This window comes from Xiphophorus hellerii, chromosome 2 (assembly GCF_003331165.1).
Source record: "Xiphophorus hellerii strain 12219 chromosome 2, Xiphophorus_hellerii-4.1, whole genome shotgun sequence".
Classification (NCBI taxonomy): Eukaryota; Metazoa; Chordata; class Actinopteri; order Cyprinodontiformes; family Poeciliidae; genus Xiphophorus; species Xiphophorus hellerii.
The window spans coordinates 13,114,820-13,129,852 of NC_045673.1; the positions used below are offsets into that span (position 1 = coordinate 13,114,820).

The 15,033-nt window shown below is 36.6% G+C and overlaps 2 protein-coding genes and 1 long non-coding RNA gene across 3 annotated transcripts; 1 reads left to right on the plus strand and 2 right to left on the minus strand.

The window, feature by feature from the left end:
- Positions 1-769: 769 nt before the first annotated feature.
- LOC116733458 (zona pellucida sperm-binding protein 3-like) lies at positions 770-4,229 on the minus strand. Its single transcript, XM_032584315.1, has 8 exons — positions 2,965-4,229; positions 2,736-2,854; positions 2,461-2,564; positions 1,906-2,083; positions 1,678-1,795; positions 1,510-1,592; positions 1,021-1,226; positions 770-903 (listed from the first exon to the last, which is right to left on the minus strand). Exons 1-8 carry the CDS (start codon positions 3,379-3,381, stop codon positions 842-844), a joined length of 1,287 nt encoding a protein of 428 aa, XP_032440206.1. The 5' UTR covers positions 3,382-4,229; the 3' UTR covers positions 770-841.
- Positions 4,230-5,375: 1,146 nt separating this feature from the next.
- On the minus strand, positions 5,376-6,227 carry LOC116710149 (uncharacterized). The gene is made up of 2 exons (XR_004337052.1): positions 5,861-6,227; positions 5,376-5,533 (listed from the first exon to the last, which is right to left on the minus strand). It is a non-coding gene; the product is annotated as an uncharacterized LOC116710149 (long non-coding RNA).
- Positions 6,228-6,233: 6 nt separating this feature from the next.
- chkb (choline kinase beta) lies at positions 6,234-14,581 on the plus strand. Its single transcript, XM_032548998.1, has 11 exons — positions 6,234-6,870; positions 8,514-8,622; positions 8,764-8,877; positions 8,974-9,107; positions 9,197-9,294; positions 10,906-10,965; positions 11,137-11,224; positions 11,367-11,475; positions 12,134-12,234; positions 12,349-12,430; positions 13,367-14,581. Exons 1-11 carry the CDS (start codon positions 6,365-6,367, stop codon positions 13,421-13,423), a joined length of 1,458 nt encoding a protein of 485 aa, XP_032404889.1. The 5' UTR covers positions 6,234-6,364; the 3' UTR covers positions 13,424-14,581.
- The last annotated feature ends 452 nt before the right edge of the window (positions 14,582-15,033 follow it).

The window sequence follows — 15,033 nt, forward strand, 5'->3', positions numbered from 1 at the left end:
AAATAAAATTGAATCTCAGTCTCCATTAACAAAAAATACACTTGAAAAAAAACTAAACAACATAAAATCAAAGTGGAAATAAAAAATACATTCAACCAACAGAGTACAGATTATGAAGTCTTGCTATCTTGCCCTTCAATAATCATTAAATGTAGATAGAGAAGACGGGCATATCCGGCTACTTGATCCAATAGTTCATTCCTCCCTTAAGCCCAGTTCACACTACACAATTTTTTTTTTTTTGCCAATTTCCCCCTTACAACTTGCCATAATCGTAACCCATCCTGTAGTGTGTGGTGTGTTCCGACTGATCGGGTCCAGTCGGTAGAACGTCGTGTTTGTTTACATTAATTCATGTATGATGTAGTGGGCTTTTACGGGATTTTCTGTCTGAAATCTGAATGCGGTGAGAGAGAGTATGTGGTGTGTTGCTCTTGCCGTGTGGCTGGACAACCCGATCAAATCGCTATGCCTACGATTTTTTGTCGGTTAATGTGTGGTCTCTCAGGTTTTGAAAATGGGCCAACGATCGGCCGACAATTCTAAAATCGTGTAGTGTGAACTGTGCATTACACTAAGGAAATTAGGAAGGGAGGAGTTAGTGGAGAGCACCGGAGTTGCTCTCCGGTGCCTTTTTTCATCCAGTGTCAGCAATAGAAAGAAAAAAAGGCAGGAAGAAATGATAAATCCGATAAATTAAAATGAGGTCCATAACTTTAATTCATCTTGCGATTAATTGATTTACTGTTTATCGCAACAGGCCTATAGAGATATGAACCAATGATACTGTTTATTGTGGTGTTCATGGCTACAGAGGCAAATCATGCGACACTTCTGGTTTTCAGAGTTTCTTCTCCATGATGGGGATGGGACCCAGAGTGACATCGCCTTCCCATTCCAAAACTGAACGAAAAAAGAAAAAAAAGCCATTAGGTATGTAGAAATTATGATTGATCTATTACTGTAATGTTTGTTTAGACAAAATCATATCATTCATAAAAAGTGTTCTAAAGCACATACGTTCAGGTTTGGTCACATCACGAGCTTTCCTTGAAAATGGGGGATAATAAGGGACTATTGGATCACCAGGAGTTTGTTGTCCTCCTCCACCATCACTACTAATGTCGAGGGGGTTAACGAATGTAATTCTTGGAGCAATATACGACTCCACATCACCAGACTCACAAGAAGCACAAGCTGGATCAACTCCACTAGCCTCTCTCCATCTGGGGACAGAAATGTCAGCGACTGCAGATTAGTGGAAAGAGGAATTGCCTTCCAATTGAAAAGTTGAAGGTTTGATTCCAGCTTCTTCCTCTGACATGCTGATGTGCCTCTGGGGAAGGCACTTAACACTAAGCTGTCTAATGTGCTTGTGAATGAATGCATGAGCATTGGTGAGTGCAAATGAGCAAATTTACTCTAGTGTAAAGTGGTAAGAGTGGTCAAAAGGAATAGAAAATCACTATGTTACTTTAGTCCATTTACTAAGTGTGCAAGCATACTCACCCGCCAATGTAGGAACAAGCTCTGTGCTGGCCATCTATGGGATGGGCAGTAGATGTTGCCTTCATGTGGCAGGTAATGTAGATCTGTTAAAGCAAAGGAGGACTAGGGTTAATATTATATGGTACAATATAAAAATATCTAATTTGTCTTGGTTGGAGTGATGCATACCAATCCACTATCAGGATTCTGGAACCTGAAGGCCTCCAACTGGAACTGAAGTTTATTCTCTTCAGTGCGAGCCATGAACCTTGAGTCACAGACTGTGATCCTGGCATCAACCAAACACCTGCATTCATGCAAAATAAAGCAAATGAGGATGTAACAAATTTGTTTTCTGTGTTACATTTATCTTTACTACTCTTGTGAACAAGTTCTAAGTAATAAGTAATAATTTACCCAAAGTTATCAAGGAAAGCATAATTGGGGCTGGAAGTTGCATCAGGTGAGAGGGTAGCCACGCATCTGTCCACGTAAACACGCAGGGGTACATGGAAGTACTGCTTGACGGTAACCTCTATACGGATCAGTTCTCCAAGGAAATACTGGTAGCTTGGCCTTTCACTGAGCCAGTCATCTGTGCAATGATTAGCAATGATAGTATTGTTTTAAATCAACTGAAATAGATTTGTTCTCGGATATTACAGATTAATGAGAACAAAATCTGTGATCAACTTAAATGCATTTGAAGTCATGCAGTGTAGCCTAGCAACAACTTAGTAGACATTTGGCAGCAGAAACCAGCCAAATTGATGTGCATTTGTTCTGGAGACAGCATTTATGGAAACTATTGGTTAACAGTTCATTTTTTAAGGAAGAGATGGTTCTTACAGATGCTGTGACCTCACATCAACAAGTTCTACAATTTCTCCAATTTTATACATACAATTATCTTTGTATTTTGTTTTGTAATTTGCACAGCTAAAATAGTTGTGTAATTTTTGTCAAGCTCACCAGTCATAAGTTTCATAGTGAAATACAGGAACTCCTCAGCCATCTTAACTGCAGAGAAAGGGACCCACAGGGGTTCAAGAGGAAGGCTACTCACATTGTGCTTCCTGAAGGGGAAAATAATTTAATTAAAATGTAGAATTCAACTATTATTCTCAGACCAATGTGTCCCATCAAAAATTATAATGGGGATTAAGCCTTTAGTAAGTTCTGAGTTTTCTTTAGAGGTTGTATGCTACATCTAGAGTTGCCAAACTCTTTGACTTTGCTCTACCCACCTTGGGTAGTGGCATTCCACAATCACAGGAGCTTGGGTGGTTCTTACAATTGGAGTAAAACCCAAATTTGAAGGGCTATAGTTGAGAAAGTAGGTGTAGACGAGGGCATCATCTGTTGTCTAGATAAGACATGCCTTAAAACAATTAGCAATCAAACAGAACATATCTTCCAAAATTCTAATAAACATCTATGATAGTTTTTTTCCCAGAAAAAAAATCTGTTTCTTACAGTTAGCTGGCTTCCACATTTATGCAGTTCAACTTCATAAATCAGCACTTGAGCAACAGGGTCTTCTCCAGTAGGTGGACAGTTACCCAAGATGAGGTCGTTTGGATTGATGGGCTGCCCGATGCCAAACAAGTCCTTCTTGGCCTCCACGTGAGCTATGGCTTCTCTGCACTCAACAGCAACAGTTGCAGCAGGAACCGTTGCTGGATATCTCTGCTCAAATGGCACATTAGGCTTGGGGTCAGGCTGGGGATCATCAGGGTATTTCCAGGTGAGCTCTTTGTCAAATGTCTGCAATTGCTGTTGAAATTGCTGAGATGGTTGTTTTTGAGGTAATGGTTTACCAGGTCTTGCATCACAGAAGCTGCCAAAAGAGACCAGCACCACAACACAAACGGCAATTAATTTCATGATCATGGCTTCACAACAAGTGATCTGAGGAGTTCTCCAGATGTTGTAGAGAATATGGAATTGTGCACCTGCTTTTATAATAGAATGAATCTGTTTACTTGTATTACAATCCCGCCTCCTAACCTGCCCCCATCACATGTCCCTGCCTCAGCTTAGCTACAGAGATGGATCTTGAGCACTTAAATTATGCCGGCTCCACCTCAAAAAATACTGACAGCCCCTGAAACTGACAGTAGATTAGGCAAGCGTTATGGCAATAAAATAAATACACTGAGAATAAGGTCTTTATTATTTTTATGAAGCACATTCTCTTGGATTGAACAACAAACATGAAAACATTGGCAAACTGAAATTATTGACCATGTCAGAAAAAGTCAGCATGACCCAGCGTTAGGTATTCCTGCCCTGAGCAAACAGACCAAAGTGCATTGCCAAATCAACTTTTGTTAAAGGGAATCAATAACCTCCAAACCATGATCAGTGTCAAAAAGTGTTGCTTCCACCTGCAAAGTACTGGAGCTACCATAAGCCGTTGGTTGTGTAAAAAAACAACAAAAAGGCCATTGGGGAATTAGGGAAAGAGTAGAGAAAATAACAAGAGCTGACATTTTTCTTTACCTATTTATTGTGATATTTATTGTTCTGTATGTATGTCTTTATTATTAAAATAATAATTAAGAACAATAAAAACAAGTAAGGCCAGCTACAAATACTCAGTTTTAGTAACAACTAATTCATCATATTACTAAGTATTGTAACACAACAATATATGTCTCTTTTCTCTCTCTCGCTCTCTCTTACACAAGCCCACACACACACACACACACACACCCCACACACACACACTCCTATCTATCTGTCTGCCTGTCTGTCTGTTTCTGGAAAAAATTAAGAGACCACTTAAAATGATCAATTCTCTGATTTTACTTTTTATACAGTATGTATATGTTTGAGTGAAATGAATATTGTTTGTTTATTCTATGAACTACTGACAACATGCTAAAATCCCAAGCAAAAATTTTGTATTTATTAGCAGAAACTGAGAAATGGTCAAAATAACAAAACAGATTCAGTGCTTTAAGACCTCAAACAATGCAAAGAAAACAAGTTCATATTCATTTAGAAACAACAATACAACACCCATCAAATAAAGTGTTACCAAAATGGTAATATATTGAAAGCACAATGTAATTTGTTTCACCTGGAAAGTGTGTTGTAATGGATCCTTCTGTGTTCTGGTAGCCTGATGTGTTTGCAGTACTGTAGTGTGTATGAAGCATGTAATGTACAAAGTGGCAAAGCAGAATAATAAAAGACAGTAAGTAACTAAAAAGTGTACTTCATTAGCAATTATAATGGACCAAAAGTGTAATTGTAGCATACTGTAATCACACTACTCATATATAAAATATGTAATGCCAATATACTTAAAATACATTCTATGTATATTTTAAATGTAATTCAATTACAAAAATAGTATACTCAAAATATACTAATCAAGCACGTTTATATTACATAAAAAGCAATATACTTAAAGTATATTAAATGTAACTCAAGTTGTCCAAAAAAAGTAAGTTGAAGTACAGTTAGTACACTTTAAATTGCGCTTTAATACAATTTTAATACTATTAAAGTACACTAAGCACAAAATTATTGTTCCAAAATGTCACACTTAAAGTTAACTAATCCTAAGTGAACTTGAAGTATGCTCATGATTAGTCTGACTGAAAGTATGCTCAGGTATGTTAAAATTTAACATAGGCTACTTGTATATAAATTTTTCACCAGGGCGGGACTGAAGTGGAAGCTTAGGAGTTATACTTAGTATAGCATTGGAACAATTTATATGACGAAACCACAAGATCGCTTCCTTCATCTAAATATTCTACCCGTTTAAAATGAAAAGCTGTAGATGTTTGCACTAATCCTTTTACTAAAATATCCTACCTGTTAAAAAATATTTTAAACACAGAGGTGTTTGTAAGAATAAAACAGTATCAGACATGGGAAACACGTTTTTATTGGAATTAAATTAAACACAGTCAACAGATCACCGCAACTCTTTTTTGCGCATTAATACGTTTACGTTGTATGACAGACTTGATCAAATGCAGCGCAGCCACAATGTGTCCACCGAACTGCGCAGGTCATTGTGTTCCTGAAATGATAGGATATGATTAGTATACATATTACACGGCTATTACACAGCTTCAATTCCACATAGTATCGCTAACATCTATTTAGCGAAGTTTAATAATAAACAGAGTGTAATTAAACTAAAATATTTTGAAATATAGGGACAAAATAGCCCAAAGAACAACGTATCTTGTCCTGATTAACCGCTAATGACTTGTTTACAGTAGTAACGACTTTGCAGACGGCAAACTAAAGCCATTTATACGCTGCCTGTCATGTAAAGTAAATACATGAAGTAATACAGCAGCTTAATGAAAGCCAGGTATAAAATATATTAAATAAAGCTTACCGTAATCTTCGATGAAATAAAACACATGAAACAAAACTTCCACAGCTAGGACGTATTTACAAGAAAACTGCTGAGTAAGCAATATCTGACGTAGCATCGATGTGCGCATGCGCTTTACCACAAGGTAGGATGGATTTGCGGGTAGCACAGATAAACAGAGCAACTGTTCAAGCCATGGCTGTTTGAACACATTGGGCAGGAGCGGGATCCCTGGCCCAATTTTCTCGGGGGACTGAAGAGCTGCTTGTCTATTTTACTTCGAGTGTCGGAAAGGAACTACACTGCCCAAAAAGCCTTCAGGAAGCTACAGACCTAACGTTTCTAGTGACGTATACATTACGTATTAGCTCACTAACCAATGAGGACAATTGCAAGATTCTCCTTGAAATGTGATTGGATGTTGATTAGTTAGCTTCGGTTACAGACATTGCTGCTCGCTGCGCTTGCAAGGGTAATAAAAAAGTAATTTGAATACATCATATTTAAAGCCGCCCAGCGCGTTTCATGCGGTTCAGGACATCCAGCTATGCTTGGCTCTTTCGGTTGAGCGGCTTTATTGGTGAACAGTGCGTGTCAGCGAGCCCGTTGCGCTGCCTCATCAGACCGACATTTTACGGCGGTGTTCATTTACTCCTCGCCCTCAAACTCACGATGCAGTCTGGTCGAAATGCGACCCATAGTAACTCCGGCGCGAATGTCTTGGACACAGCTGAGAAAACGGGACAAGGGCTCCACAGCAGCAACATTTCCAGCCACACCCTCTCCTCGGAAGGCGTCTGTCCTTCGGCAGGGAGGAAGCGAGTAGTGACCTCGCTTTTGGTCAGTGAGAGATACCTGAGGACCCCGAGTCCTCAGGTAGATGACGACTCAGAAGCTGAGTCTTTTCGGGATGGGAGAAGCGAAGAGGTCGACCGAGATACAAAAAGCAGAGCGTTTTTGTGGTGCAGGGACTTTCTGTCTGGATCATGGAAAACTGTTCAAGAAGCGGATTTTCAAATTAGTATCGTCAGGTAAGTATTGACAGCTATCTGTATAACGTGGGATAAATTAGTAGAAGCATTTTTGTAATATTTACTAAAATGAAGGGAACGCGATATTCCTAACTTCTTTTGTTTTTTTGTTTTATAATTTGATTTTTTTTTTCCACATCCAACTGTTGTACCAGTCAGCAGTGTCATCGTGTTGCAATGGCTCTTTGAGCCTTTAGTAAAAAGGGACATTGGAGACAACGGGGTTGGTTTCTACCCATAGGAATAACAAGTACCACCAAGTGTTGGCGATAACTTTGATGATCTCTTTGTATCGCTGTGGACAACTTTTGGATAACTCTTCTTTGCCAAATTGTTTTAATTTAGCCACATCACATGGTTTTTGAGTAAGAACATCCTGTTTATGGACTTTAACTATCCCACCAATCATCTTTTACTGCATTGAGCCAACATCATGGACGGTTCTACAAAGGCCATTACAGGGGCCAGTGTCCCTGTTCTGGCCACTGTGTGTAGACATGCTTAACAGGCGGTGTTACATGGGACATCACGCACTTCCTATAGCTGTGCCCTCTGCCTTCTGCAATTTTTTTAGCCACTACCACTTTAATTTGTGAACATGAATGCACAATGAGCATACATGATACAGGATTGGATCTAACCTTACGAGATGGCGGTGCGGCACCCTGCAGTGGTGTGTGCTGCCCTGCGGATGCAGTTTAAATGGTCTCTTTGATGTTATGGGTAATTACTGTGCAGTCCATTCCATAGCTGAGCCAGGCAGAAACACAAACAGTGTAGCTTGGGGCTAGTGCTGTGTCGTCTGTGAATCAGCCTCAGGGAACATGCTGCTGAGAGGAGCTGCACAGTGTGTGTCAGCTAACCAGACAGAGCCAACAAAAGGCAAAAGCCTTTGCACAGCTTTTTTTTTTTTTAACAGACTGTGTAAGTTTAGATAGCGTTAGCAAATTTATGACTAGTTAATCCATGCTAACTTGCCATGATAGCTAATCAGCTTGTTAAACTAGCATTAGTATTCTAGTTAACAAGAATACTAATGCTACCTACTGTAGGTTACATCCCCTGCTGGTTAGTTAATCCTAGGAATAAACTCAATCCTCTCTCATTTCTGTACAGAAGTTGTGCTCACTATTCTATCCACAAATTTAAAAGAAATCTTTATTACCACAGTAGAGAGAGAAAAGTCAGGGAGGAGACAGACCAGAGGCCTGCAGCAGGGACAGTGATGCAGGGTCTTCCTTTCAGGTAAGAGAGATTAGTGATGGGTCATGCTCAAAAGCACCCAAAAAAAACTGGCTTTCTGAAAAGAGCCAAACTTCCCATCACTAAGAGAGAATATAACTTTCTGGGAAAAAGACATTGGTTGCAGGGAGAATTCATGCATCTGGACAGGGTTTTATAGAATTTCTCTCATTCAAACTCCAGAATATGTTAGTCTGTAAGTAGCCCCGGCTCCAGAGGAGTTTAGCCTCTTTTTTATTTCTCCTTGTTGCATTTCCACAGCATGCTCTGCCCTGGGGAGAAAGCCATATTCAACATATCAGGAAGCGTTTTTGTCAAGCAGACTTTTGACAATCTTTATGAACATTATGTGCAGCAAATTATGTAACTTCTAATGTAAATATTGTCATTGTTTTTCTTAGTGGTGGACTGAGTAATCTACTGTACCTGTGTATCTTGCCTGACCATGTCCCATGTTTGGGGGAAGAACCCCGGCAGGTGCTGCTGAGAGTCTATGGTGCCATCTTGCAGGTTGGTAGACTTAGTAGAGGTCATCAAGAATCTGTGTTTAGCCATGAGTCTGCCTCACTGCTAATATTTGTTATTGCACTAGATCCTGCTTTGTAAGAATAAAACAATCATATCTTAATCACTAGTTTTTTTCCCACTCAGGGTGTGGATTCTCTGGTACTGGAAAGTGTGATGTTTGCTATTTTGGCAGAGCGAACTTTGGGGCCAAAGCTTTATGGTATCTTTCCAGAGGGACGTTTGGAGCAATACTTACCGGTATGTAACATTTTTAGTCCAAATGCTTTTTCTGATACTCTGGCCGATATCTGTTTGATTCTTAGTTATTTTTTGAGTCTCTCTGTCTCTTCCTAGAACACCCGCATGCTCACAGAACAACTCTCCGACCCGGTTATTTCGTCTGAGATTGCCACCAAACTGGCACGGTTTCATGGCATGGTTATGCCCTTTAACAAAGAGCCCAAGTGGCTGTTCGGGACCATTGACAAGTGAGAACAAGACACAGTCCCACTTTCTTTCTGGACAGTTAGTACATTATATTTACATGGATTTGTTGTCCTCTCTGCTGTTTTTCAAGATACATGGATGAAGTAATGAAGATTCATTTTGTGCGGGAAACGCATGTGAAAAAGTACAATAAACTGATACAGTTTGATCTGCCTGCTGAGCTCAAGAGTCTCCGGTGAGTCTGGCCAAATGGTAACAGCTTAAAGTTTTAGCAAAATATTTTGCGGCATGTACTTTTAAGACAATATAGATCCTTATAAAACTCATTCAATCATTTTTACTAAAGAAAATTGTCCCTCCATACAGACTGACAGACGCATGTAATGCTCTTTAAGTAAAGCTTACCCTTTATAAAGTAGGCTACATCACTAGTTATGGTAGGTAGCACAGCTAAGCAGAGCCAAATATTTGCTTCTTATCCTATTTTCAAACAAATGTGGCATCGACTTACACAAATTAAAGATTTGATAGTTAAAGTTACTTCATTATTAGAAATAGAAATTATCTTTATTATGTCCCAATGGGGAAATTCAGGTGTTGCAGTAGCAAAGTGACAGACCAGCTGAAACGAGCAGATTCACATCAAGATGGAAATATAAAAACAGAAAATAAGACACAAAACATTACAGTAAGGGAAATTTTACAACAAAAAAGCTATGTATTAAAAAAGGCATATTCAGATTGAAAGAAATGTGGAGTAGGATAATTTATAACAAATGTACAATATGAGGGTATATTTGTGTATGAGAAATGGCAGCAAAGTATTCACAAGAAACTGAAGAAACTGCAAGTGACGGCAGAGATGTACATACTTAGCTTGCTGGACATAAAGTAACAGCTGGTGGGAGGAAGACTCTACAATAACACTTCTTTGTACGGAAAACACAAGTCTAAATGTTGTTTGTTCTCAGACCAGTTAATGACCTTTGAATCTCTTTCCACGACTTCTCTTCTGATTTCTCCTCATAGTTCAAAAGTCCGAACCAAAGCAGGATCAGGCCACTGTTTATCTGTTTTGTGTTGATGTGAAAGCAGATGTTATCTTGTAGATATCTGTGCGTCTTACTTTGAAGCAGGATTAGTACTAGATTCATTGTAACCTATTTAAATCTGCTCTGTCAGCTGTTCTTAATCCTATCTCGGATGGATTTATTTCATAAGTCTTTTGACACTTGCACAGAAGACTTTAGGGGATGTTTTGTTTTCCCTGTAGCTTTTCTTTGTGTTGGTCATAGTATTTTAGTATTGGCTTTTATTTTTCAAGTCAGTGCTGTGAATTATGCAACTTTAAGCAAAAGTACATCAGACTTTATAACGCTGTTTGATGAAGAACTGGAAAAAAAAATACAAGTAATGCACTCTCCACTTCAAAAGTGTTTTTTTTTTTTTTTTGTTTCTTTTACAGCATCAAAGCATAAATGATACGAGGATGTGAGCCAAAATTGATATCCCATGTTATGGCTAATTTATATACTTACCAATATTTTATATATATTTCACTACGCTTTTAAGACCTAGAAAACGACCACACTGCTGACTTCACCGTAATTTTACTTATTGCATCTATACTGATATGTTTAAAAAAATGACTAATATTGAGCTGATATTAACGTTAGTGCTAATTCCTTGTTAATAATATCTTCTTTGTGTCCATTTTCGAAATATTTGAGTTTAATTTTGTGGCAATATCTGCATATGCAACACTGATGCCTTTACTGTGCTCTTTTCTGTTTAATGTGTTTATTGTCTTTTCTGGTTCTCTGGCTGTTTCATTAACAGGTCTCTTGCTGGCAGCGACTCCATCACCAGTGGTGTTTTGTCATAATGATGTCCAAGAAGGTAAAAACATAACTATTCTCTCAGTCAGTTTTCCAGACATTAATGTTTTTTCTCCAGCCACACTTTCAAGCCTGATTGCAATATTAATATTAAACCTGATGTCAGATAAAGTAGAAAGTGTTTTCTTGAACTGTGTATATTGATTGTTTTCTTCCTGTTTCACTCTTGCAGGAAACATCCTTATCCTGGAGGACAGGGACCACACATCGACAGAAAAACTGATGCTTATTGACTTTGAATATAGCAGTTACAATTACAGGTAAAATGAGCACTTCGATTATAAATTCATTGGAAACACAATGCTTGGGTTGAGTAAGCACTAAAGAAGCCTTTTTGTTTAGAAATGTTTAGTTTGGACTCGTATGTAACAATGCTAACGCGATAAGTTTTCTTTTCTGAAGGGGTTTTGACTTTGGGAACCATTTCTGCGAGTGGACGTATGATTACACGTGGAATGAGTGGCCGTTTTACAAAGTTACACCTGAGAACTATCCGACCAGAGAGCAGCAGGTCAGTCAAAATAATGGTTAATTTACCACGTAAATTAGAGATGATGATTGGTGATGTTCTATATACTAATAAGTGTAAAACAGGGTTTAACTTAGTGGTGGGTGATATTACCAAAAAAAACAAAAAAACTTTCAATATACTTTTCATCTTGATAACAAATTCACAGACGATGTTACAAATTTTCTTTTTTTTTTTTTCTCAGAATTTTTAAGTGGATGTGGCCAAACAATTATGTAACTTAATTTAATTTCTCTTTTGAACTATTAAATTTCCCTTTGGGATCAATAAAGTATTTTTGTATTTGAATTTGAGCTACAAAACTGTTTTTTACTTTCTAAGCCTGCAGCAAGAATTTGACTCTTAAGCAAATTAACTTTTTTTTAAATCACTGAATCACTGCAATAGGTAATTTTAAACTTGGAGGATATGCAACACTACACATTTAAATTCACCCTATAAGGTTACGCCCCAGTAGATGCTGTGCTTGTTGTTTAGTGACATCTAGCGGTAAAAACGTGGTAATTGAATAGAGTTCATGAGAGATTCAAATAAATGAAGGCAAGCGTTTCATGAGAATTCAGTCAGCGTAATAACTATAAATGATTTCTTGTAGATTTTTTAAGCAAAACCAAAACTTTTTTTTTTACTATCCTTTCAGCTTCACTTCATCAGAAGTTATTTGGCTGAGCTAAATCGACACACCAAGAGTGACCTGGATCAGACAAAAATTGAAGAGGATATGATAATTGAAGCAAACAGGTGAAGCCTTTTAGAAATGCTTCGCTGCAGCAAGGATATTCTTTTATTCAAGTTTCTGAAGAATCTGCAGACTGCTAAACCTGTGTTTTTGTTTTTTTTTATAATTTACTGTAGATATGCATTAGCATCGCATTTCCTCTGGGGACTGTGGTCCATCATTCAGGCCAAGTTATCCAAGATTGAGTTTGGATATATGGTAAGGGTTTGTTTTGGTTTTTCAGCACATTAACTTAATTTACTTTAGCTATCTTTTTAAACAATGATTTCAGTTTTTAACTTTTTTTTTTTTTTAGAAATATTTGAGCAATCAAGAATCGTTTTTTAATTGCAAATTAATTTTGTTGAAAGAAAAGTTAGGTTAGCTTTTTTCATTTAAATTAATGACCAGTGTGATTCTTGATGATTCAAAATATTTTAAATAATAAGGTAATATGCAGCATTTAGTGGTAGGTATTTTAGTGTAATAATTTGTTTAAATCCCTACCAGTAGATGCTCTTCATATTGTAGCCAAAATGTGCATAATTGCACATTATGCATACTTTATTTAACTTCATGTCTTTAATTTTTTAAAATATTTCAGAATGATTGGGATCCATACTTTGAAACTGCAAGTGCAGGACAAGAAACAGTGAAGAAATATTTAGGCTTATATTTAGACAAAAGAAAATAGAGAATTTTTTTGTTTTCTAATCTACATTTTCATCAGGTTTGTGTCTGTAGATGCAGCTTACTTCCTTGAAAATCCATAGTAATAATGTTGACACAACTTTAATTAAAAATATCAATCGGATAAATCATATGAACATTGTTATGCAAGTCAATTACCATCTTTTATTGAAAATACTTGAAATGTTTATATAAAGCAGATGCCACCTGTGCTCAAAAGCATATTCTTATTTTTCAGATTATAAGTGATTTTTCTTTCATTTGACTTATCTTTATCATTTGAATTAAAGTCATTACAGAAAGGTATAAAAGGGGTTAGTGTTTTCTTTCTCCATTGACATCAAAAATTCAACATTTTCCATTGTGTGTGGTTACTTTTATGAAATTAAAGTAATACATTTATTTTTTCAGTCTTTTACATTTTAATAACAGTTTTGCCAATGTCTTTTTTTTTTTTTTTTGCAGGATTATGCTCAGAGCCGTTTTGACGCCTACTTCAAGCAGAAAAAGCTCTTCTCCTAAATTCCTCCTTCTGAAAATCAGAATGTACTGTCCTTTTCCGTGTTTACCACGTCTCCAGCTCTGCTAATGCCTATGCAAGGATTTTATATACTATCTTTTATTTGTCTGATTGTAATTTGTGAGTGTAAAAAGAAGAACGTAAAACGACCTTTTGAGAAAATGCACATATTCAACTTGTTTAACACTTTTATATGAAGAGTTATGAGTTGATAGGCCACTCAGTATATTTTTGGCTATTTAACTCTAAGGTTGACCAGTTTTGGAGCACTTTGTGACATTCATGCATGTTTAATCTTTTGTCTTGCCAGAGAATTATTGTCTTCACATTTGACTGTAAATGTCATCATTTTGGTAAATGAGCCCAAACTACAGAATTTTCTTTTTTTTTTTTAGAATAGAACGCTTGTTTGTAACCCATTAATGTTGTTTTTTGTTTTTATTTGGAATTCTACTTCAGTTGTTTTGAAGTTCACTCCACATTAAGATATATATACTTCTAATAGTGAATGTGATTTAATTCCGTCCCTTTGTATGAAAACTGATTTCCTTGAGACTTACATGCTCCATATCCTTTTTGAAAATAAATAAAATTTTCTCCAGATATTCTTCAGAACTGCATAAAATTGAAATCATACTCATATTACGCACACGGTATCACAGTAGTCAATGATACTGTTCATGTAACCATGAAAGTAATCGTAAGGTTTGTTATTAAATGTTTGGTTTTTTTTACTCGTTTTTTTGCCCCAACACTTTTACCAGTTACTAATTAATTGCTTCTGCTTCACCAGTTTACCCTTTCTGTCTGCTCATGTACAATATTCATGCTCATTCTTACGTTCATGACTGTAATGATTAGTTAATTGTAGAAGCACTGAAATTTTAAGGTTGTATATTATTTGATTGTAAAAGATGGTTTTTACCTTGTCTAGAGATTTTTTTTATATTGTCTCTACAAAGATGTTATTTATTTAAACTAACAAGATGCTTGAATACATTTAATGTGTTGTAATTTTTGTAAAGAAGGGTATCCATTTTTAATCGAAAACCTTTTTCTGTTACAATATCATTCTATAACTACTTGCATATGTTTGTATGTTTTTTTTCCCACGAACAAGAAAAATCCTAAATTTATTAAACTTGTCCTCAGAATCCAAATGGCTGCTTGTCTGAGTTTTGTTTCTTAATCACCATGACGGCAATCTTGCACTAAATTGCAAAATACATTTCAAGTTTTCCAAATTAGAATAGCATTTTAATAATTTGATTAAATTGAAACTGGTATATAGTTTCTTTACATAGAACGGAATATTTGTTTGCTGCTGTTACTAATTATAGCTTACAGCAAATGTAAATGCAAGCTCTTAGAAAATTTTAATATTACATAAACAAGATATTTTTTTATTAATGCATAAATGTGGTCCTGGTGAAAAATATGTTAATCTATTTTACAGTATTCACACTCAATTCTTTGTAATGACCCTTTTTGCATGATCAACTCCATTAATATCTGGCACAGAGATGATTAAGATATTGCCGTAGTTAAGAAAGCTCTGGTGGCTCGACTCGCCTGCATTGTCAGCTCTGCTGTTTTTCATCTCCATCTTTAC